General features: G+C 48.5%; 2 protein-coding genes across 2 annotated transcripts in view; one reads left to right on the top strand and one right to left on the bottom strand.

The window, feature by feature from the left end:
- Positions 1 to 19338, top strand: part of afg1la (AFG1 like ATPase a) — a 29988-nt gene extending 10650 nt beyond the window's left edge. The window contains exons 11-13 of the mRNA XM_023951285.2: positions 4227 to 4367; positions 4432 to 4542; positions 17003 to 19338. Of these exons, the coding sequence (XP_023807053.1) occupies positions 4227 to 4367; positions 4432 to 4542; positions 17003 to 18190 (1440 nt within the window). The 3' untranslated portion in view covers positions 18191 to 19338. The remainder of the gene's footprint in view (positions 1 to 4226; positions 4368 to 4431; positions 4543 to 17002) is intronic.
- Positions 19339 to 20320: 982 nt separating this feature from the next.
- Positions 20321 to 22639, bottom strand: zbtb24 (zinc finger and BTB domain containing 24). Its single transcript, XM_023951931.2, has 6 exons — positions 22401 to 22639; positions 22120 to 22319; positions 21933 to 22013; positions 21777 to 21860; positions 21610 to 21691; positions 20321 to 21493 (listed from the first exon to the last, which is right to left on the bottom strand). Exons 1-6 carry the CDS (start codon positions 22466 to 22468, stop codon positions 20755 to 20757), a joined length of 1254 nt encoding a protein of 417 aa, XP_023807699.2. The 5' UTR covers positions 22469 to 22639; the 3' UTR covers positions 20321 to 20754.
- Positions 22640 to 22747: the final 108 nt, after the last annotated feature.

Here is a 22747-nt window from a genome sequence, read left to right as displayed (position 1 = left end):
AAAACGTTCAGCAGCTTCAAAAGCTTCAGTAGTTTCAAAAACTTCAGCAGCTTCAAAAGCTTCAGTAGTTTCAAGAACTTCAGCAGTTTCAAAAACTTCAGCAGCTTCAAAAACTTCAGCAGCGTCAAAATCTTCAGTACACTCAAAAACTTCAGCAGCTTCAAAAGCTTCAGCAGCTTCAAACGCTTCAGCAGCTTCAAAAGCTTCAGCATGTTCAAAAGCTCCAGTAGGTTCAAAAGTTTCAGCAGCTTCAAAAGCTTCAGCAGGGTCAGCAGCTTCAGTAGGTTCAAAAACTTCAGCAGCTTCAAAAACTTCAGCAGCTTCTACAGCTTCAGAAGGTTCAAAAACTTCAGCAGGTTCAAAAACTTCAGCAGGTTTAAAAGCTTCAGCAGGTTCAAAAGTTTCAGCAGCTTCAGAACCTTCAGCAGCTTCAAAAGCTTCAGTAGGTTCAGCAGCTTCAGCAGCTTCAAAAACTTCAGCAGCTTCAAAATCTTCAGCAGCTTCAAAATCTTCAGCGGCTTCTAAAGTTTCAGCGGGTTCAAAAGTTTCAGCAGGTTCAAAAGCTTCAGAAGCTTCAAAAACTTCAGCAGCTTCTAAAGCTTCAGTAGGTTCAAAAGCTTCAGTAGGTTCAAAAACTTCAGTAGTTTCAAGAACTTCAACAGTTTCAAAAACTTCAGCAGCTTCAAAAACTTCAGCAGCGTCAAAATCTTCAGTTGGTTCAAAAATTTCAGCAGGTTCAAAAGCTTCAGCAGCTTCAAAAGCTTCAGCAGCGTCAAAATCTTCAGTACACTCAAAAACTTCAGCAGCTTCAAAAGCTTCAGCAGCTTCAAACGCTTCAGCAGCTTCAAAAGCTTCAGCATGTTCAAAAGCTCCAGTAGGTTCAAAAGTTTCAGCAGCTTCAAAAGCTTCAGCAGGTTCAGCAGCTTCAGTAGGTTCAAAAACTTCAGCAGCTTCAAAAACTTCAGCAGCTTCTACAGCTTCAGTAGTTTCAAGAACTTCAGCAATTTCAAAAACTTCAGCAGCTTCAAAAACTTCAGCAGCGTCAAAATCTTCAGTACACTCAAAAACTTCAGCAGCTTCAAAAGCTTCAGCAGCTTCAAACGCTTCAGCAGCTTCAAAAGCTTCAGCATGTTCAAAAGCTCCAGTAGGTTCAAAAACTTCAGCAGGTTTAAAAGCTTCAGCAGCTTCAAAAACTTCAGCAGCTTCAAAATCTTCAGCAGCTTCTAAAGTTTCAGCGGGTTCAAAAGCTCCAGTAGGTTCAGAAGTTTCAGCAGCTTCAAAAGCTTCAGCAGGTTTAGCAGCTTCAGTAGGTTCAAAAACTTCAGCAGCTTCAAAAACTCCAGCAGCTTCAAAAACTTCAGCAGCGTCAAAATCTTCAGTTGGTTCAAAAATTTCAGCAGGTTCAAAAGCTTCAGCAGCTTCAAAAGCTTCAGCAGGTTCAGCAGCTTCAGTAGGTTCAAAAACTTCAGCAGGTTTAAAAGCTTCAGCAGGTTCAAAAGTTTCAGCAGCTTCAGAACCTTCAGCAGCTTCAAAAGCTTCAGTAGGTTCAGCAGCTTCAGTAGGTTTAAAAGCTTCAGTAGGTTTAAAAACTTCAGCAGCTTGAAACGCTTCAGCATCTTCAAAAGCTTCAGCAGCTTTAAAAGCTTCAGCATGTTCAAAAGCTCCTGTAGGTTGAAAAGCTTCAGCAGCTTCAAAAGCTTCAGTAATTTCAAAAACTTCAGCAGCTTCAAAAGCTTCAGTAGTTTCAAGAACTTCAGCAATTTCAAAAACTTCAGCAGCTTCAAAAACTTCAGCAGCGTCAAAATCTTCAGTACACTCAAAAACTTCAGCAGCTTCAAAAGCTTCAGCAGCTTCAAACGCTTCAGCAGCTTCAAAAGCTTCAGCATGTTCAAAAGCTCCAGTAGGTTCAAAAGTTTCAGCAGCTTCAAAAGCTTCAGCAGGTTCAGCAGCTTCAGTAGGTTCAAAAACTTCAGCAGCTTCAAAAACTTCAGCAGGTTCAAAAACTTCAGCAGGTTTAAAAGCTTCAGCAGGTTCAAAAGTTTCAGCAGCTTCAGAACCTTCAGCAGCTTCAAAAGCTTCAGTAGGTTCAGCAGCTTCAGCAGCTTCAAAAACTTCAGCAGGTTTAAAAGCTTCAGCAGCTTCAAAAACTTCAGCAGCTTCAAAATCTTCAGCAGCTTCTAAAGTTTCAGCGGGTTCAAAAGCTCCAGTAGGTTCAGAAGTTTCAGCAGCTTCAAAAGCTTCAGCAGGTTTAGCAGCTTCAGTAGGTTCAAAAACTTCAGCAGCTTCAAAAACTCCAGCAGCTTCTACAGCTTCAGTAGGTTCAAAAACTTCAGCAGCTTCAAAAACTTCAGCAGCTTCAAAAACTCCAGCAGCTTCTACAGCTTCAGTAGGTTCAAAAGTTTCAGCAGCTTCAGAACCTTCAGCAGCTTCAAAAGCTTCAGTAGGTTTAAAAGCTTCAGCAGGTTCAAAAACTTCAGCAGCTTCAAAATCTTCAGCAGCTTCTAGAGTTTCAGCGGGTTCAAATTTTCAGCAAGTTCAAAAACTTCAGCAGCTTCAAAAACTCCAGCAGCTTCTACAGCTTCAGTAGGTTCAAAAGTTTCAGCAGCTTCAGAACCTTCAGCAGCTTCAAAAGCTTCAGTAGGTTCAGCAGCTTCAGTAGGTTCAGCAGCTTCAGTAGGTTTAAAAACTTCAGCAGGTTTAAAAGCTTCAGCAGCTTCAAAAACTTCAGCAGCTTCAAAATTTTCAGCAGCTTCTAAAGTTTCAGCGGGTTCAAAAGCTTCAGCAGGTTCAAAAGCTTCAGCAGCTTCAAAAACTTCAGCAGCTTCAAAATCTTCAGCAGCTTCTAAAGCTTCAGTAGGTTCAAAAGCTTCAGTAGGTTCAAAAACTTCAGTAGGGTCAAAAACTTCAGTAGGTTCAAAAACTTCAGCAGCATCAAAAACTTCAGTAGGTTCAAAAGTTTCAGCAGCTTCAAAAGCTTCAGCAGCTTCAAAAACTTCATCAGCTTCGAAAGTTTCAGCAGCTTCAAAAAATGCAGCAGGTTTAAAAGCTTCAGCAGCTTCAAAAACTTCAGCAGCTTCAAAATCTTCAGCAGCTTCTAAAGTTTCAGCGGGTTCGAAAGCTTCAGCAGGTTCAGCAGCTTCAAAAACTTCAGCAGCTTCAAAATCTTCAGCAGCTTCTAAAGCTTCAGTAGGTTCAAAAGCTTCAGTAGGTTCAAAAACTTCAGTAGGTTCAAAAACTTCAGTAAGTTCAAAAACTTCAGCAGCTTCAAAAACTTCAGCAGCGTCAAAAACTTCAGTAGGTTCAAAAGTTTCAGCAGGTTCAAAAGCTTCAGCAGCTTCAAAAACTTCATCAGCTTCGAAAGTTTCAGCAGCTTCAAAAACTTCAGTAGTTTCAAAAACTTCAGCAGCTTCAAAAACTTCAGCAGCGGCAAAATCTTCAGTTGGTTCAAAAGCTTCAGACAGCTTCAAACGCTTCAGCAGGTTTAAAAGCTTCAGCAGGTTCAAAAGCTTCAGCAGCTTCAAAAACTTCATCAGCTTCGAAAGTTTCAGCAGCTTCAAAAACTTCAGTAGTTTCAAAAACTTCAGCAGCTTCAAAAACTTCAGCAGCGGCAAAAACTTCAGTTGGTTCAAAAGCTTCAGAAAGCTTCAAACGCTTCAGCAGGTTTAAAAGCTTCAGCAGGTTCAAAAGCTTCAGCAGCTTCAAAAACTTCAGCAGCTTCAAAAGCTTCATCAGTTTCAAAAACTTCAGCAGCTTCTACAGCTTCAGTAGGTTCAAAAACTTCAGTGACTTCAAAAACTTCAGTAGTTTCAAAAACTTCAGCAGCTTCAAAAACTTCAGTAGTTTCAAAAACTTCAGCAGCTTCAAAAACTTCAGTAGTTTCAAAAACTTCAGCAGCTTCAAAAACTTCAGTAGTTTCAAAAACTTCAGCAGCTTCAAAAACTTCAGTAGTTTCAAAAACTTCAGCAGCTTCAAAAACTTCAGCAGCTTCAAAAACTTCAGTAGTTTCAAAAACTTCAGCAGCTTCAAAAACTTCAGCAGCTTCAAAAGCTTCAGTTGTTTCAAAAGCTTCAAAAACTTCAGTAGTTTCAAAAACTTCAGCAGCTTCAAAAACTTCAGCAGCGGCAAAAACTTCAGTAGGTTCAAAAGCTTCAAAAGCTTTAGCAGCTTCAAACGCTTCAGCAGCTTCAAAAACTTCAGCGTTGACTCCAAACCCGATGTTGGTTCAGCCTTTAGGAGCCAGCGACTACCTGGAGATGTCCCGCCTCTTCGATACCATCTTCATCCGCCACATTCCTCTGCTGAGCCTGAACCAAAAGACGCAGGCGCGGCGGCTGATCACGCTGGTGGACGCGCTCTATGAGCAGAAGGTACGGCGCCACCTTCAGGACACTGCTCCTCAGATGGTGGGAGTGAATGCAGGTGCTGTTTCAGGTGCGGGTGGTGCTCCTGGCTGATCATCCGCTGGAGGAACTGTTTGTCCACGAGGAGGGGGCCGGTCACGACGACAGCCACGCCCTAATGGACGACCTGGGCCTGAAGCGGGTAAGAGCTGCTCTGGAGGTTCCTGTATGTTCTGAAGGTTCCTGCGTGTTCTGAACGTTCCTGCGTGTTCTGAAGGTTCCTGCGTGTTCTGAAGGTTCCTGCATGTTCTGTGTGTTCTGAACGTTCCTGCATGTTCTGAACGTTCCTGCGTGTTCTGAACGTTCCTGCATGTTCTGAACGTTCCTGCGTGTTCTGAACGTTCCTGCATGTTCTGAACGTTCCTGTGTGTTCTGAACATTCCTGCATGTTCTGTCGGTTCTGAACGTTCCTGCATGTTCTGAACGTTCCTGCGTGTTCTGAACAATCCTGCATGTTCTGTCAGTTTTGAACGTTCCTACGTGTTCTGAACGTTCCTGCATGTTCTGTGTGTTCTGAACGTTCCTGCGTGTTCTGAACGTTCCTGTGTGTTCTGAACATTCCTGCATGTTCTGTCGGTTCTGAACGTTCCTGCGTGTTCTGAACGTTCCTGCGTGTTCTGAAGGTTCCCGCGTGTTCTGAAGGTTCCCGCGTGTTCTGAAGGTTCCCGCGTGTTCTGAAGGTTCCTGCGTGTTCTGAACGTTTCTGCGTGTTCTGAAGGTTCCTGCGTGTTCTGAACGTTCCTGCGTGTTCTGAAGGTTCCTGCGTGTTCTGAACGTTCCTGCGTGTTCTGAACGTTCCTGCGTGTTCTGAACGTTCCTGCGTGTTCTGAACGTTCCCGCGTGTTCTGAAGGTTCCCGCGTGTTCTGAAGGTTCCCGCGTGTTCTGAAGGTTCCTGCGTGTTCTGAACGTTTCTGCGTGTTCTGAAGGTTCCTGCGTGTTCTGAAGGTTCCCGCGTGTTCTGAAGGTTCCTGCGTGTTCTGAACGTTTCTGCGTGTTCTGAAGGTTCCCGCGTGTTCTGAAGGTTCCCGCGTGTTCTGAAGGTTCCTGCGTGTTCTGAACGTTCCTGCGTGTTCTGAAGGTTCCTGCGTGTTCTGAAGGTTCCTGCGTGTTCTGAACGTTCCTGCGTGTTCTGAACGTTCCTACGTGTTCTGAACGTTCCTACGTGTTCTGAACGTTCCTGCTTGTTCTGAACGTTCCTACGTGTTCTGAACGTTCCTGCATGTTCTGCGTGTTCTGAACGTTCCTGCATGTTCTACGTGTTCTGAACGTTCCTGCATGTTCTGTGTGTTCTGAACGTTCCTGCGTGTTCTGAACGTTCCTGTGTGTTCTGAACATTCCTGCATGTTCTGTCGGTTCTGAACGTTCCTGCATGTTCTGAACGTTCCTGCGTGTTCTGAACAATCCTGCATGTTCTGTCAGTTTTGAACGTTCCTACGTGTTCTGAACGTTCCTGCATGTTCTGTGTGTTCTGAATGTTCCTGCGTGTTCTGAACGTTCCTGTGTGTTCTGAACATTCCTGCATGTTCTGTCGGTTCTGAACGTTCCTCCGTGTTCTGAACGTTCCTGCGTGTTCTGAAGGTTCCCGCGTGTTCTGAAGGTTCCTGCGTGTTCTGAACGTTCCTGCGTGTTCTGAACGTTTCTGCGTGTTCTGAAGGTTCCTGCGTGTTCTGAACGTTCCTGCGTGTTCTGAAGGTTCCTGCGTGTTCTGAACGTTCCTGCGTGTTCTGAACGTTCCTACGTGTTCTGAACGTTCCTGCGTGTTCTGAAGGTTCCCGCGTGTTCTGAAGGTTCCTGCGTGTTCTGAACGTTTCTGCGTGTTCTGAAGGTTCCTGCGTGTTCTGATTCTTTCTGCGTGTTCTGAAGGTTCCTGCGTGTTCTGAACGTTCCTGCGTGTTCTGAAGGTTCCTGCGTGTTCTGAAGGTTCCTGCGTGTTCTGAAGGTTCCTGCGTGTTCTGAACGTTCCTGCGTGTTCTGAACGTTCCTACGTGTTCTGAACGTTCCTACGTGTTCTGAACGTTCCTGCATGTTCTGAACGTTCCTACGTGTTCTGAACGTTCCTGCATGTTCTGCGTGTTCTGAACGTTCCTGCATGTTCTGAACGTTCCTGCGTGTTCTGAACGTTCCTGCGTGTTCTGAACGTTCCTGCATGTTCTGCGTGTTCTGAACGTTCCTGCGTGTTCTGAACGTTCCTGCGTGTTCTGAAGGTTCCTGCGTGTTCTGAACGTTCCTGCGTGTTCTGAACGTTCCTGCGTGTTCTGAACGTTCCTACGTGTTCTGAACGTTCCTGCGTGTTCTGAACGTTCCTACGTGTTCTGAACGTTCCTGCATGTTCTGCGTGTTCTGAACGTTCCTGCATGTTCTGCGTGTTCTGAACGTTCCTGCGTGTTCTGCACAGACCCAAAGCTTCAAAGTGTTTTAGAAGTAAAGACGCGAGCAGAGCGGCGTTTCTCCATCTGGAGGTTTTCCGTTGGTTCTCCATGGTTCTCTTTCTGCTCGGGTCCAGACGGTGGTTTTGACTTGCTGCCGTCACATGACCTCCCGTGTTGGAGTGAAAGTGTCTGTGCTCGACAGGAAGAAGCCAGAACCCTGTCCATCTTCAGCGGCGAGGAGGAGCGGTTCGCCTTCCAGAGGACGGTTTCCAGACTCACCGAGATGCAGTCGGAAGAATATTGGCTTGAAGGAGACCGGAGCTCCAAACCCAGGGGCTCCCACTCGGAACCGAAGAACTCCTGAGAAGGTTATCCTGCAGAGACCATGGCTGAACGTTGGTCAGGACTTAGCACTTTATGCTTGAAATCTGGGATTTTAAAAGCTGCTAGAACGTGTTCAGAACAGAATCGGATCAGAGGAACCACAGACGGAACCAACAGGATTCAGTTTGGACAGCTTGATTTTGCTGCTGAGTCTCTAAAATATTTATCTGAAAATCCTTTGGTTTGTTTTATTTGTTCCTTAAACAGACTGATGTGCTGAATCCTCAGTGTTGCATTGTGGGAAAATGGTTCCTGGCTCGTCTGCCGTGATTTTGTGTCCATCGTCTCAGAAAGACAAACACTCTGGTGAGCAACTGGACAAACTTTAGGATGAAAGAGGAAAAAAGTTCTGGTCCGAGGACCCAAAGGGCATTAAAAGTACCGAAGGATCCAAAACCCAGGAGGCGGGGCTTAACTCTAAGGACAGATTTGATTGGTACAAAAAGTACTCCAGGAAACGTGAAAATGAAAATAAACACTCCACTGCAAAACAGGATGCTCCAGTACTTTATGTATCAGAAATCCATGTTCCAGAACTTTACCCAATGAGCTTCAAACCAGTAGTTGTAGAATTGAATCAATAATGGCTAAACTGGACATCCCTGCCCTCAAACCGTCCTTCTCTGTAAGGAAAAACGGATTCTGGAAAAAAATGAAGATCCCTCAGGGGTGTCCACATGAAGGAGGGATCCTCCCCCAGGACGGACAGGGGATTTACCAGAACTCTTAGAGAAGAATTAACTTATCTAAATCTACAACTACATATATAAAGTCCAGCAGACAAGCTTCATCCAGCCGTGGTTGGGGGGGGGAGACAGTCCATGAATCACTGCAGCAAACAGAGACATGCAGAACTAAATGATGAATGATCAAGAATAGGGATGGGTATCGTTAAGGTTTTAACGGTACTACTACTCTTATCGATACTGCTTATCGATCCGGTATTTTAACGATACTCTTATCGATACTTTTTGAGGATGAAAAATAAATAAATAACAATTAAGAACATAAAGTGTTTTATTTCCTCATTATGCAACAGCATTGTTTTTTTAACAAAACCTTTTACTTTATACATGATACTGTTACAGTACAGACCTGGAATGCACGTGGATGTGTTAGACCAGGGGTCGCTAACTTTACCTCTCAAAGAGCCATTTGGATCAGTTTAGCAATGAGATGAAAGAACAGGGAGCCGCAACACTAGATGTGTTAGAAAAAAGGTTTTTGCCGACATATCATGATAGTTCATTTGCCCATACTTGTATTGATTCAAAATGCTGTCAGGATATTTATTTCATTATGTAATTATTTGTATTCTTTATGAGAGTGATGCTTCCTTTGATCTTTTGTCCATTTTCCACAGCCTTGAATAGACTTTTCTGTCTGTCAAACACCAGAGTTAAGAAGATGGAAACAAAGTCACTTTGATGCAGACTCCTGTCTGTTTATTTATTTTTCTTTAAATCCAGGAAACCCAATAGATTATATTAATTTTATGGATGACAACTATGTTTTATTAGGAAGTAGCTGTTAGTTGGTCCGGGGCTGGAATCATAGCGGTGAGTCTAAGCCCCGCCCCCGCCTCTCTCCCGCATCATAAGGTCATCGTAGCAGCAAGGTGACAGGATATTTTGACGCAAATTTAACTCCTTTTACGTGGACATAGGTAGTCTTAGTCTAGTAGTCTAGGGGATAAAAGGATTTTTTTTGGGGGGGGGCGCTCACTTGTCCCCTACGACATCGCCACTGACTCTGCCGGCGTTCGCTGCTGCAGACACGCCCCCTCCGTGTGATTATGTTGCTCCCTTCCTTATACCTGCTCGGTACTACCTGCGATGTTAAAGGCAACACGACACTCTGAGGACAAAAACACAGAGAGCCGCAGCATTTTGGACCGTTAAGCTTTTCCGCCATCGTATAACTTTGGTAGCGTTCCTGAGCGCGCGCCCCGCATTCTGTCTAAACTACAGCCCCGCCCCCTGTGCACACAAATAGACAGACAGACCTGTCCTCTTCAGCCAGAATAGCGAAATTAATGTAATCATTCATTAAAATAAAATTGACTGACTTTTAGAGTTAAATATAGCAGATAAAGTTTATATCTTGTGGGACACAAAATTAGCGATTTCTTCTCCAGTACCGATAGCAGAACCGGTGAGCTCAGATCTTAACGATACTGCGGTCTTGAAGAATGACGCCCCGGGGCTCATTCAATACCGGGGCTCGGTACCCATCCCTAATCAAGAATAGAGGAGAGAGGAAGAGTAGAAGTAGATGAGAAAGGAGGAAAGAACCCCAGAGCACCATAGTTACCCCAGCTTCAACTTCTAGCAGCTACTAACAACTAATAGTTATTGAGTTTAATTTAAACACATTAACATTAAGTTAAATAATCTCTGAATACTATCTAGTCTGACAATAATCCTGTCCACAGAGGAATGTTTTAAGTCTAACTTTGAATGTAGAAACTGAGTCGGCCTCTCTTCCATGAGCTGGGAGTTTATTCCATAAGACAGGGGCTTGGTGGCTAAACGCTCTACCTCCAACCGTACTTTGACTAATTCTAGGAACCACAAGCAGTCCTGCATTTAGTGAGTGAAGTGTTCTGATTGGATGGTAAGGGACTATGAGGTCCTTAATATAGGATGGGGCCATTCCATGTAAGGCCTTCTAGGTTAACAGGAGGATCTTGAACTTGATTCTGGAATCAACTGGGATCCAGTGAAGTGAAACCAACACAGGAGTGATGTGATCTCTTCTGCTAGTTCCAGCTAACAATCTAGCTGCTGCGTTCTGAACAAGCTGGAGACTTCTTAAGGAACTCTTAGGACACGCTGCTAACAAGGAATTACAGTAATCCAGCCTCGACGTAACAAATGCATGGATGAGTTTTTCAGCATCACTCTTAGAAAGTAGATTTCTGATCTTAGCAATATTCCACAGGTGAAAAAAGGCAGTTCTACACGCCTGAGATATGTGAGCCTTAAATGATAAATCCTGGTCAAGTAAAACCCCAAGGTTTCTAACTGTGGAATTGGGGGCTATACTTATGCCATCCAGGGAGACTATCTGAGCAGACAGAGCATCTCTGAGGTTTTTAGGACCTAGTATAATAGTGTCAAAGGCTGCACTGAGGTTTAACAGGACCACAATAGAGAGTAGTCCCTTTTCTGAGCCCAGTAATAAGTCATGTAACCCTTGTGCTATCTTAGATGACCCCCCCCCCCCTTCCATTGCCGTGTTTTCCCTACCATGACAAAGGTGGATAAAGGTGGAAAGATTTCATGTAATCCATGGACACCAGTGAAGATCACAAACCATTGAAGAAAAAAGGTTCAGAGCACTGTCTAGTGGGTCTAGATGACCCACTCCCAATGGTAAAGTGGCTAGGATAGCACAAGGGTTAGAGACTCTAACTAGTGCAGTTTCCGTACTATGGTGAGGTCTAAACCCCGACTGAAAGTCTTCAAAGTGGCTGTTGTCCTGTAGGTGGCAGTAAAGCTGCTTAACTACAACTCTTTCTAGGATTTTAGAAATAAAGGGCAGGTTTGATATCGGTCTATAGTTGACCAAGATGCTAGGATCCAAACTGGGCTTTTTCAGAAGAGGTTTAACAACTGCATATTTAAAAGACTGTGGCACGTAACCCGTTTCCAGAGAGGTCATGTTGTTATCAATTAATAATTTCTGATGCAGGGTCCAAACATTTTTCCAGGACAAGTCAAGAATAAATGTTCTCCAATAGAAAACAGCAGAGGAACAGAAATGACGTTTAGCTGAAACACGGATGATCTTGTTATTCTTTAGTTGAAACAAGATTTTCCAACATTAGTGTCACTTAGAGACATGAAGGGAATATTTGCATCAAGTACAGTATTTTAAAGAGTTCCCAGATTCAGTAGGAACGGCGTCCCCAGTAGGATATTATTGTCAAACCAATGATTGTAAAATAAAGATTTGTTCTTGTAAAGGATATATCTGTTATTCCAAATAAAAAACTTATGAGGAGAAAAGTTGTGTTTATAGATTAGTGCCCATGAAAGAAGAGTTTGTCTGTGAAAAGCAGAAAGTTTCACTGGGATTCTGTCGATATTATCATCACAAAGCAGAAGAAAATGGAGAAAAGCTACTTTAGCAAACATGTGACGAGGGAAAATATTCCAAATGGAGAGTGGATTTTTGAAATATCATCCAGTTTAGTATTATTTAAAGAAAATTAGGCCTCCTTTTTCATAGTTCATTAATACAGATTTTTTAAATAATGAATCCGGTTTTTCCAGATGAAGTTTAGCAGCATTTGATCAATAGATTTCAGAGTCTGATTGTCCAGAATTAGTCAGTCTAGAAATCCCCTCTGCTGTGGAGAGTGAATCCTTCCTCAGACTCTGGTCTCTCTGAAGCCTTTGGTTCAAACGTTTCTTGGCTTTATCAATGAGGGGAGTGAAATTTAATGAGCATCTTCCTAAATTACTTTTGGAAATAATAATGCCTAAATATGTTACATTTTCTATTACAGGACTGTTGCAGATTCTAAAGCACAATCTTTAACAGAAAGAAGTTCTTATTTGTTCAGACTGAGACGTAGACCTGAGACATCAGAGACAGACTGGATACGGTTCAGAGATCAGGAAACCTGACTGCTGTCTCTGAAGAAGAGAGTCGTGTCATCAGCAAACTGACTCATTAACATTTCTTTATTAAGAACTGAGACGCCTTTTAATTTATGAATATTGATACAATCAGCAAGAGTTTGGGTAACTATAAGAAAAAGATACGGTGAAATAGGACCCCCCCCCCACCCACCCCCATCTGATTCCTCTATTGGGATTGAATCTGGGGGGGGGGCATTTTTTAGTTTGACAGAACAGTTAGCATTAGCATACAGAGTTTTAACTGTATTACAGAAGAAATGTATGAAGACAGCTGAAGATAAAATGATGATTAACAGAGTCAAACGCTTTATAAAAGTCTAAAAAGAGAATCAACTGTCATCAGAGATCAGGTGTGAGGAATCTAGAATATCAAGAACTAGACCAATGTTATTGGAGATGTGTCTGTCTGCATGAATCCTGATTGTGTCTCTGCAATAACTGAGTTTAGAACAGATTTAAGTCTCTTTGCAAAGACAGATGCAAGAATCTTGTAGTCATTATTTAATAGATATACGGGACGCCAGTTATCAATGAGAAGTCCATCTTTTTTGGGTTTGGGTATCAGAGTAAGAACACCTTGATTTAATGTTGGAGGAAGGAAGCCTTTTTCTATGCTCTCTACAAATACCTGTGTCAGAAAGGGGCTCATTTTATCACTATATGTTTATAAAATTCTCCCGTTAAGCCATCTGGTCCAGGAGATTTGTTATTCTTAAAATGGTTAATAGAGAAAAGTATTTCATTTCAGTTCAGAGGCCTGTATTTGTTGTAGATTCTAGTTTAGGAAGTGATCAGGATCTACGCTGGGTTCATAGGCAGACAGTTTACTGTAGAACAGGCTAACATCATTTGCAATAACTTTGGGATCAGAGGTCATCTGGCCTTCAATGTTTAACTGCTGTAGTGTATTTGTCTTGGAACGATGTTTCTGCAGTTGAACAAATAAGAAGAATTCTTCTCCCCCTCTTCTAACCATTTCAGCCCTGATCATCCAAAGGCTCCTTCAGCTCTGTTCTTATAAATACTGTCTAATTCTTTTTGTAATAATGCCAAATTCATTTTATCATCATCTGATAAATCTGCAGGATTTCTTTTTGAAATTGTCATATCATTGATAATTTGGCTTTCTAGAGCCTTTTTAGTTTTATTTAGTTCTGAACTAAACTTTCTAAGAAAATTTAATTTCAAATTAAAAAAGTTCCCAGTTTTTACCGTGACAGTTTTCTTCTTTTTGATGCAAGAATGTTTGCCCTTTCCGGAAGGAAGCCCTGTTGGTAAAGGTCACGTGACAGCAACCCACACTCATGGTGATGCTGTGTGTGCGCGTACCGGGGGAGTATGGAAGCGATTATGTAGCATAAATAAAAAGCAAAGTCAAAACCAGAAATGCTTTTTCATTTTCAAAATGAAAAAGCATTTTTTGACTCAAAAATATAATGAAAAAGCAAACCACCAACATGCTTTTTCATTTCCCTCCTCAACACAGCTTATTCTGTCACTTAATTAAAATTAAAATGAAAATGGTATTTGACATTTCATTTTCAAGACGTTCTCTGGTAAATGTGTAGCATAATTCATTTAGAAATTTATAATTTGACAATTAAAATGGATTAATAGAAATGCTTTTTAATTTTCTTAATGTAGCTGCATTTTCTGACTCAAAATTAAAACGAAAAGGCAATACTTCAAAATGCTTTATCATTTTATACTTAAAACCGCTTATTCTGTGTCATAATTAAAGTGAAAATGCAAAGAGGGGATTGCATTTGCATTTTCACATCCACCCCGCGCACTTTGTCACAATATTCATTTAGGAAAAGCATTAGCAGAGGGGAGGCGGGGCGATGACGTCACTGCTCTCTCCGTGTGTCCGGCTGCTGACTGACGCACACACGCGCACCAAGAGCAGACTGTGTTAGCGGCAGACACGAGGGTTTTGTTATGGTTGTGAACTTCTGATGAGTTTCCACAGCTTCTCAGGACTAAGTAGCTTCATGTCCGCCTTCTGCGGTCCTCCTCCTGACGCACCGCGGACAAGCTTTGTTCTTCAGACCGCCAGCTGCCTTCGCACAGCGGAGCGCGAAGCTCCGATGATCGCTGAAGGCGGAAATGCTGCTGCGATCTGAGAAACCATCATATGAATTTGTGTTTCCAGTGGTGTCCAGAACAAAATAAAGACTGATTCTCACATATTTACACATTAAGATCACCTAAAACCGGGTCCTGTTCACAAACCGCTGGACCTGGACTGATCAAACCTGGATTCCTGGATCTTAATAAATCAAACAGTAAATTCACCGCAAAGCTGCAGATAAATGTGTAAATATCTGTGAATTAAATCAGTGTTTATTTTGTTCTGGACACCACTGGAAACACAAATCCATATGATGGTTTCTCAGATCGCAGCAGCATTTTCGCCTTCAGCGATCGTCGGGAGCTTCGCGCTCCGCTGTGCGAAGGCAGCTGGCGGTCTGAAGAACAAAGCTTGTCCGCGGTGCGTCAGGAGGAGGACCGCAGAAGGCGGACATGCAGCTATGTAGTCCTGAGAAGCTGTGGAAACTCATCAGAAGTTCACAACCATCACAAAACCCTCGTCTCTGCCGCTAACACAGTCTGCTCTTGGTGCGCGTGTGTGCGTCAGTCAGCAGCCGGACACACGGAGAAAGCAGTGACGTCATCGCCCCGCCTCCCCTCTGCTAATGCTTTTGAGAAATGAATATTGTGACAAAGTGCGCGGGGTGGATGTGAAAATGCAAATGCAATCCCCTCTTTGCATTTTCGCTTTAATTATGACACAGAATAAGCGGTTTTAAGTATAAAATGAAAAAGCATTTTGAAGTATTGCCTTTTCGTTTTAATTTTGAGTCAGAAAATGCAGCTACATTTTGAAAATTAAAAAGCATTTCTGTTAATCCATTTTAAATGTCAAATTAGACATTTCTAAATGAATTATGCTACACATTTACCAGAGAACGTCTTGAAAATGAAATGTCAAATACCATTTTCATTTTAATTTTAATTAAGTGACAGAATAAGCTGTGTTGAGGAAGGAAATGAAAAAGCATTTTGGTGGTTTGCTTTTTCATTATATTTTTGAGTCAAAAAATGCTTTTTCATTTTGAAAATGAAAAAGCATTTCTGGTTTTGACTTTGCTTTTTATTTATGCTACATAATCGCTTCCATAGGGGAGGGAGGCGCGTGCGGTTTACTATAACTTTCTGGAAGAGTAAAGACAACAGAAAGGCGCGTGAGAGCTGCGCATGAGCGCTGCGCGTGCTCTGTAGGGGTTTAGTGATGCTGCGGATGATGTCATCGCCGCGGGCATCTTCACGCAGTGATCCGGATCCAGGACCGGGATCCGCTCCGCAAAGGCGGCTTGACCGACGCGCCCGCGGGCTGCCGCTCAGCGCGCGCGCAGGATGAAACCGCAGCACAGCCACACAACACGCGCGCGCGTCAGCTGTCCATAGCCCGCTCTCAGGAAGCCCCCTCCCCGCCCCGACCTGCGGCGGCCGCGGCCGTTAAGAGGACAGCAGCGCGCGGAGGGATGCAGCCGTGACGCGGCGGCGGAGGACGGACCATTTGTGGCTTTGCTCACGCGCGCAAGGAGCGTGCGCGCTGCTCGGGTGTGGGCTGAGAACAGAGGATTCCTGCAGGACGGTGCGATCCGCTGTGGAGGAACGGACGGGCGGGCACGTGCTGGCACTGCGGGCGCGTGAGCACATTGTGCACGGGGACTGCCCCCGCGCCCCGCAAACATTGATGGAATGCGGGCCCAGAAGCTCTCCCAGAGTCTGTGAAACGACCCACGCATCGCGCTCGACATGGCCGAGGCCGCGCGGGACCGCGACCAGCCGCCCGCGAACGTGGAGATCGACCCGGACTTCGAGCCGCAGAAGCGGCCGCGCTCCTGCACCTGGCCGCTGCCCCATCCGGAGTCCCGCGCGGACAAGCCCGCAGCGAACGACACTGACGTAATCCCCGAGGAGGAGGATGATGAAGGCGAGCGTGCGGAGGGCGGCGGGGGCGCGGCGGAGGAGCCGCGCGGCGGCAGCGGCGTCCCCCCGCCAGCGGAGCTGCAGCGCGGCCCCGGTAAGGAGGAGGCCCCCGACGGCGCGCAGCCCCCCGGCGCGACCGCGTGCGGCGCCGCCGCGCAGCAGCTGCGGAAGTCGTCCGCGCGGCGGAACGCCTGGGGGAACTACTCGTATGCAGACCTGATCACGCAGGCCATAGACGGCTCCCCCGACAAGCGGCTGACGCTGGCCCAGATCTACGACTGGATGGTCCGCTCCGTGCCCTACTTCAAGGACAAAGGCGACAGCAACAGCTCCGCGGGCTGGAAGGTGAGGCGCACGTGACGCTGCCGCAGCCGCAACAAAGAGCACACTGCGCGCGTGCACGCGCACACGCAGCTGCCACATCGTGTCAGGAGGATGTCCTGAGGTGGATCATCAGCGGTCAGGGTCGGTTTGGGGGGTTCTTTGGAGGAATACCTGTCCAGGTGTGGCCTGAATCAAAGCAGTGGTGAAAGTTTAGATGGGAGGGGGGGGTCGTCCCACCTCCCCCTGTTTTTAAAGCGGCCATGTTTAGAAAAAAGCCTCCTCTGCTGCTGTTGTAGAGTGTCGCCATGGCAACAGCAGCACATTTTTGTCTGGTGATTGGGAAGGATCTTTCTTCTTGCTGACAACTACAAACCTAGTCAGGTTAGAGAACAGGCCCTCCCCTACCCCCACCATGAATATGTACGCACGTTGACCTCTGACCTTTGAGGGAGGGCCGCATGAGGGTTATGACAGCAGCGCCTCGTTCAAGGCTGCGTGGAAAACAGCTGATGATCACGTAGCGTTTGTTGGAGCAGGTCGCCATCAATGAAACGTCATGATGCTTGACATGTTTCCATGGCAACATCGCCGTCCTTACAGGACAAACGTCCTGAGGAGTCGGTGCTTGGAGATGCAGACGTCAGCGTGATGACGGTTTAGGTCGTTTGCTGAATCCGGTCTGTTTGTTCTGAAGCTCAGAAGAGACGGTGGAACCAAACCCTCACAGGTCGACCTCTGGTGGGTCCCAGGTTCAGACGGGGGGTCACACCCTCATCTCCAGCGGCTGTGGCGGCGGCGCGGCGGAGGCAGCGGTTGCTCTGGTTCTTCTGCGCACACACAAAAACATAAACGACTTTTGTCTTTTCTTCGCAGAATTCCATCCGGCACAACCTGTCCCTCCACAGCCGTTTTGTCAAAGTCCAGAACGAAGGAACTGGGAAAAGCTCCTGGTGGGTGGTCAACCCTGAAGGTGGGAAAGGCGGGAAGGCCCCCCGCAGGCGGGCTGTTTCCATGGACAACAGCAAGTACATGAAGGGGGCTCGGGGGCGCGCCACCAAAAAGAAGGCGTCGCTGCAGGCGGCCCAGGACGGCAGCTCCGAGAGCTCGTCCAGCCTCTCTAAGTGGACCGGCAGCCCAAGCAGCGACGAGCTGGACGCCTGGACGGACTTCCGTTCCCGGACCAACTCCAACGCCAGCACGCTCAGCGGCCGCCTGTCTCCCATCCTCGCCAACCTGGAGCTGGACGAGGTTCCCGACGACGACTCCCCCCTCTCCCCCATGCTGTACTCCAGCCCCAGCAGCATGTCCCCGTCCACCGGCCCCACGGGACTCTCGGACCTGGCCGGAACCATGAACCTGAACGACGGGCTGTCGGACAACCTGATGGACGACCTCTTGGACAACATCAGCCTGACGGCGTCCCAGCAGCCTCCTCCTGGAGAGGAAGACCCCGGCGCCAGCGCTCAGGGGGGGTCTGTGTTTACATTCAGCTGCCCCGGTGGTGGTTTAGGAAGTCCATCTGGGACCTACGGGTCCAGCCCTCTGTTCAGCCCCCCCTCCCTGACAGGCCTGCGGCCGTCCCCCATGCAAACCATCCAGGAGAACAAGCAGACCACCTTCACCTCCCCCTTCAGCGACCACCAAAGCCTGCTGGACTCCCCCAGCCACAACGTCCTGCTCACCCAGTCCGACCCCCTGATGTCGCAGGCGAGCGCCGCCATGGCCCTGCAGAACTCCCGCCGCAACTTGTTCCGCAAAGACGCCCTGCTGGTGACTCACGGTGGTTCGGCCCAGAGCGTGGCGCTTTGGCAAGCCGGCTCGTCAGCCTGCGACGGCGACGGCGGCCGCGTGGACGCCAAGCAGCTCAAGTCTCCCAGCAAGCTGGCCGGCCCCGACCTGGACCTGGACGTGTTTGACGGCAGCCTGGAGTGCGACATGGACGTCATCGTACGCAACGAGCTGATGGAGGCCGACTGCCTGGACCTCAGCTTCGACGCCCGGCTGGGCCCCACCCACAACAGGAATTCTGGGAGCTCCAAGCAGAGCTGGGTGCCAAGCTGAGCCCCGAGGGCGTAAGGGACAGATGGGGGGGGGGGTTTAAATTAGGCTCGGTGTTGGGCGTCGCGCCCCAGAGGGACGAGAGTTTGTCCGAATGAGTCAGGGCGAAGTTTCCTTCCCTTCCTTTAGGCGGCGCTCTCCACGCAGCGAGGGTCTCGCCGGCCGGGACGTTTGTGAAAAGCTTGGACTCCAACTCAGGGAATATCACAGAGCGATGGTCGTCAGGGGGGGGGGCTTTGACAGCTCAACCAACTTCCTTTGCCAAACCAGCCGGTCGATCCTGGCCGCCTGTTTACAGAACCGCCGCCATCTTGCGGGGACGCTGGACCCGTCTCTCCTCTGTCCGGGCAGATCCGGTAACGTGTGACGTCCCCGCTGGTTCCAGACGCGTCACCGTGGCCCATGCTCGCTGACCTGTGGGAGGAGTTATGAAGGTGGCAGGGCTGTGGGGGCGCCACGGTGGCGATCTCTGCCGGTCCAGCCGTTTAAACTGACTCTTGCCAAAATGTCTGCGGGGGGGAGCAGGCAGTGTAGAGAGTTAGACACAGCCGTGGTTTTAGGTTTACATTTTCTAACGGAAGCAGAAACGCCGTCATGTATTTATTGAGATTGATCTGCATCAATGTGGAGGGTTAAAAGTGACCAAATACCGAGCAGACATCCACCCACCAAAACGCCAACAACCGACCAATCCAGATCACTTCAAAATGAGCGTAGAGTAAAACTTTGTTTCAATAAAGAGTTTTATTACTTCAACCTAAGTTATAAAACAAAAATGTCAACTTTGATAAGACTGAACCTCTTTAAAACCCAACTGTTGTAAATGTCAGTAAAAAACAATTTGATTTATTCAAATGTTCTTGTAGAAAAACACAAACTTTTGTTTATTTACAGAAGGGTTTAAGTTTGGGTTTTTATTGCACTTTTAATTCCTAAAACATGATTACATCGATCACTTTGTGGTTTGGTTTTGTCATGTCATGAAACTTATTTAGCCACTTTTCCCGCCACATGTCAGACGATGATGTCATCCTGTGGTGAGCTGAACAGACTGCAGGTCGTCCGTGCTTCCGCGAAGGTTTTCCCAAGAGGAAAACTTCCAGTTGTTTGTGTTTTCAGATGTGGTGCGTGTAAATAAAGCTGGAACAGCCTCACGGGTGCAGGTGTCTCTGTCTGCAGGTGTCTCTGTCTGCAGGTGTCCCTGTTTGCAGGTGTCTCTGTCTGCAGGTGTCTCTGTCTGAAGGTGTCTCTGTCTGCAGGTGTCCCTGTCTGCAGGTGTCTCTGTCTGCAGGTGTCCCTGTCTGCAGGTGTCCCTGTTTGCAGGTGTCTCTGTTTGCAGGTGTCTCTGTCTGCAGGTGTCTCTGTCTGCAGGTGTCCCTGTTTGCAGGTGTCTCTGTCTGAAGGTGTCTCTGTCTGCAGGTGTCCCTGTCTGCAGGTGTCCCTGTCTGAAGGTGTCCCTGTCTGCAGGTGTCTCTGTCTGCAGGTGTCCCTGTCTGCAGGTGTCTCTGTCTGCAGGTGTCCCTGTCTGCAGGTGTCTCTGTCTGCAGGTGTCCCTGTCTGCAGGTGTCCCTGTTTGCAGGTGTCTCTGTCTGCAGGTGTCTCTGCTTGCAGGTGTCTGAGTCTGCAGGTGTCTCTGTCTGCAGGTGTCTCTGCTTGCAGGTGTCTCTGTCTGCAGGTGTCTCTGCTTGCAGGTGTCTCTGCTTGCAGGTGTCTCTGTCTGCAGGTGCAGCCAGCCGCCTATGGCGGGTTTGCGGCTGCACCTGGAGGTGTTTCTGCCTGCAGGCGTCTCTGCCTGCAGGTGTCTTTGCTTGCAGGCGTCTCTGCCTGCAGGTGTCTCTGTCTGCAGGTGTCTTTGCTTGCAGGTGTCTCTGTCTGCAGGTGCAGCCAGCCGCCTATGGCGGGTTTGCGGCTGCACCTGCGTGTCACCGCCTCTCGGCCAGAGTCTGTATCCAGGAGGAAGCTCAGGGGGATGGAGCAGAGCACCAGAGCCCCCTTCCGCCCGGACACAGCCCGAGTGCAGGCGGAGCCCTGGGCTGTTGCCATGGATACAGCCCAGCCAATTAGCTGGAGGCAGAGTTTGAGCAGTTCCGGAGGGGGGGAGAGGTCCCATAAATCTGGATCCGAAAATCTCAGTTCAGATGATTTATTTTTATTTTATTTTTTACAAATGTGATGAACTGAGAATTCTGCAGAATTTATCACTAAAATGGTTTCAACTTTTCAAAGTAAAAGTTTCTTCAGGTTGGAGCTTGCAGCTTTAACTACTAAATCACTCAGCTGCTGAGGTCGGAGGTCGGCCTCATCCACCAGAACCTCCACCCTCAGCTTTTAATCTGAAAATCTAAACTGGATGCTGGATCTGAACCTCACAATCCCCTATCATCATGCTCCCACCACCAGGCTTCCCAAAGATCACAGACCTGAAGAGAAAAAACTTTATTTCCAAAAGGTTCTCCAGTTTGTTTCTGTTTTCAGAAGGGGGGGGGCGCTTCAGCTCAGATTCTGATCCAAAATCATCCAAAGAACCTCAGCGTTTACCTGGGGTGGGGGCGATTCATGACATGAACTCAGGAGCCCGGAAGCTTCTGCAGAGGCGTGGTCTCAGGAGGGGGCGTGTCCTGGGGGAGCCCGCTGGCGTACAGGTAGGACACGGTTCCAGCCTGGATCTGGAAGCTCTGCCCCTGGATGTGGTGGCTGCAGAGCTGCTGGCCGGTCTGGCTGATGGAGATGGGCTGGCCGCTCTGGCTGCTGACGTGAATGGCCCGGCTCGGTGGCCTGCTCACCTGTCCAGGTGCGGTGCCGTGGGAGGGCGGGGTGTCGTGGTGGGCCTGCAGCTGCTCCACCGCCTCCTTGCTAAGCGTGATGATGTGCATCTGCTCAGGGTGGGGGTCCAGCATGCTGACTGCGTGAATCGGAGGAGTCACGGCATCGGTCTGAGCAAGCAGCGTGAACTTGGAGTGGGTGGGGTGAGCTGCGCCCCCGTCAGCAGCCAGGAGGCTGATCTCCTGCTGACCTGCAGCAAAGCTAAGGTTCTGGTCCGTCACCAGCAGCTGGATCTCCGGCTCTGAGCCGAGGGGGGGCTGCAGCAGTAAGGCGCCGCGCGGCTCCTCCTGCGCGTCCGCGGCGCCACCCTCCCTGCTGTGCGTTTTGGCATGCGTCTTCAGGTTGTCAAGGCGGGTGAAGGACAGGCTGCAGACGGAGCAGGTGAAGGCTTTCTTCCCTGAGTGGGTGGCGGCGTGGCGCCGCCTGGCGCTCGGGTCCGAGAAGGTCTTCCCGCAGACGCCGCAGTCAAAGGGCTTCTCCCCTCTGCAGCCACAGAAAAATGGTGCATTTTTACAATGCATATGGAAGTCTGCAAACATCCATTTGAAAAGATCTGTGAGGGGGTGGAGGGGGAGGCCCCGCCCTCCTCCTGGACTCACCTGTGGATCCGGATGTGTGTCTGCAGCGTGCTCTTGGCGGTGAAGCACTTTCCACAGATCTCACAGGTGAACGGCTTCTCTCCTGTGGACGCAAGGCTGTTCTTAGACGTCCAGACCGAGCCCCCCGCCCCCGGTGGGAGGGGCCTTAACCGAGCCCCGCCCCTTACCTGTGTGAGTCCTCAGATGCTTCTTCAGCTGGGCCGTGTCCATGAACCTGCGCTGACACTCGGCACACTCTGGTAAGGATTTACCTGGGGGGGGGGGGGGGGCTCTGAGCTGCAGGTTTCTTTGTGGGGGGGGGGGCTGTGTGCAGGTGTCCTCACCTGTGTGGGTTCTGTAGTGGTTCTTTAGCTGCCTCTTCTGAGTGAAGCTCTTCTCACATTTGTCACAGGTGAAGGTCTTCTCTGTGGACACAGAACAAAGAGTTGATCCAAAGTTCTGATCCTGTTAGGATCAGCTGGGGTTCTGTGGGGGGGGGTCCATCAGCGATCAGATGCAGCTGCCACTGACTGGGTGGGTTCTTGGGGTCGGTGGGGGCAGACCTTGGTGCAGGCTCATGTGCTCCTGCAGCGAGTGCTTGGAGGACAGCGACTTGGAGCAGACGGCGCAGACGAAGGGCCGCTCCCCGCTGTGGACGCGCTGGTGGGCCTGCAGCGTGTGCTTCTGGGTGAAGCTCTTCCCGCAGGCGGAGCAGTGGAAGGGCTTCTCTCCTGGGGGGCAGAGAAGGCGGGCGTCCCATGACTCAACTTCAGTCGGGGGGGGGGTAACTGACTCCTGCTGGGGGGTCCTACCTGTGTGAGTCCTCCTGTGAACCTGCAGGAACAGGTGGTGTTTGAAGACTTTCCCGCAGTCCCTGCATCGCGCCTCTGAGGGGGGGTGTCTCTTCCTGCCCCCCCTCCGTCCCGCCTCCTCTTCCTCCTCCCCCCCGGCACGGTCGCTGCTGACCTTGTAGCCTCTGAACTTGGCCGGGGGCCGCACTTTGCGCTCGCTGTGGCGCCTCTGCGTGGCCGCGTCATCAGTGGGCGGGGCTTCGCCCTCCTCCCTCCGGGGCCGTCCTCGTTTGCGCCGCAGCAGCTTGGTTGCCCCCCCGCCGTCACGGCTCGGCTCGGTGAGCGCTCGCACCAGCTCCCCCAGCTCC

Source organism: Oryzias latipes, chromosome 22, assembly GCF_053564925.1.
Source record: "Oryzias latipes strain Hd-rR chromosome 22, Olatipes_Hd-rR_3.1".
Lineage (NCBI taxonomy): Eukaryota > Metazoa > Chordata > Actinopteri > Beloniformes > Adrianichthyidae > Oryzias > Oryzias latipes.
The sequence above is the reverse complement of the archived record's forward strand: the minus strand, read 5'-3'. Positions and strand labels throughout refer to the sequence as shown.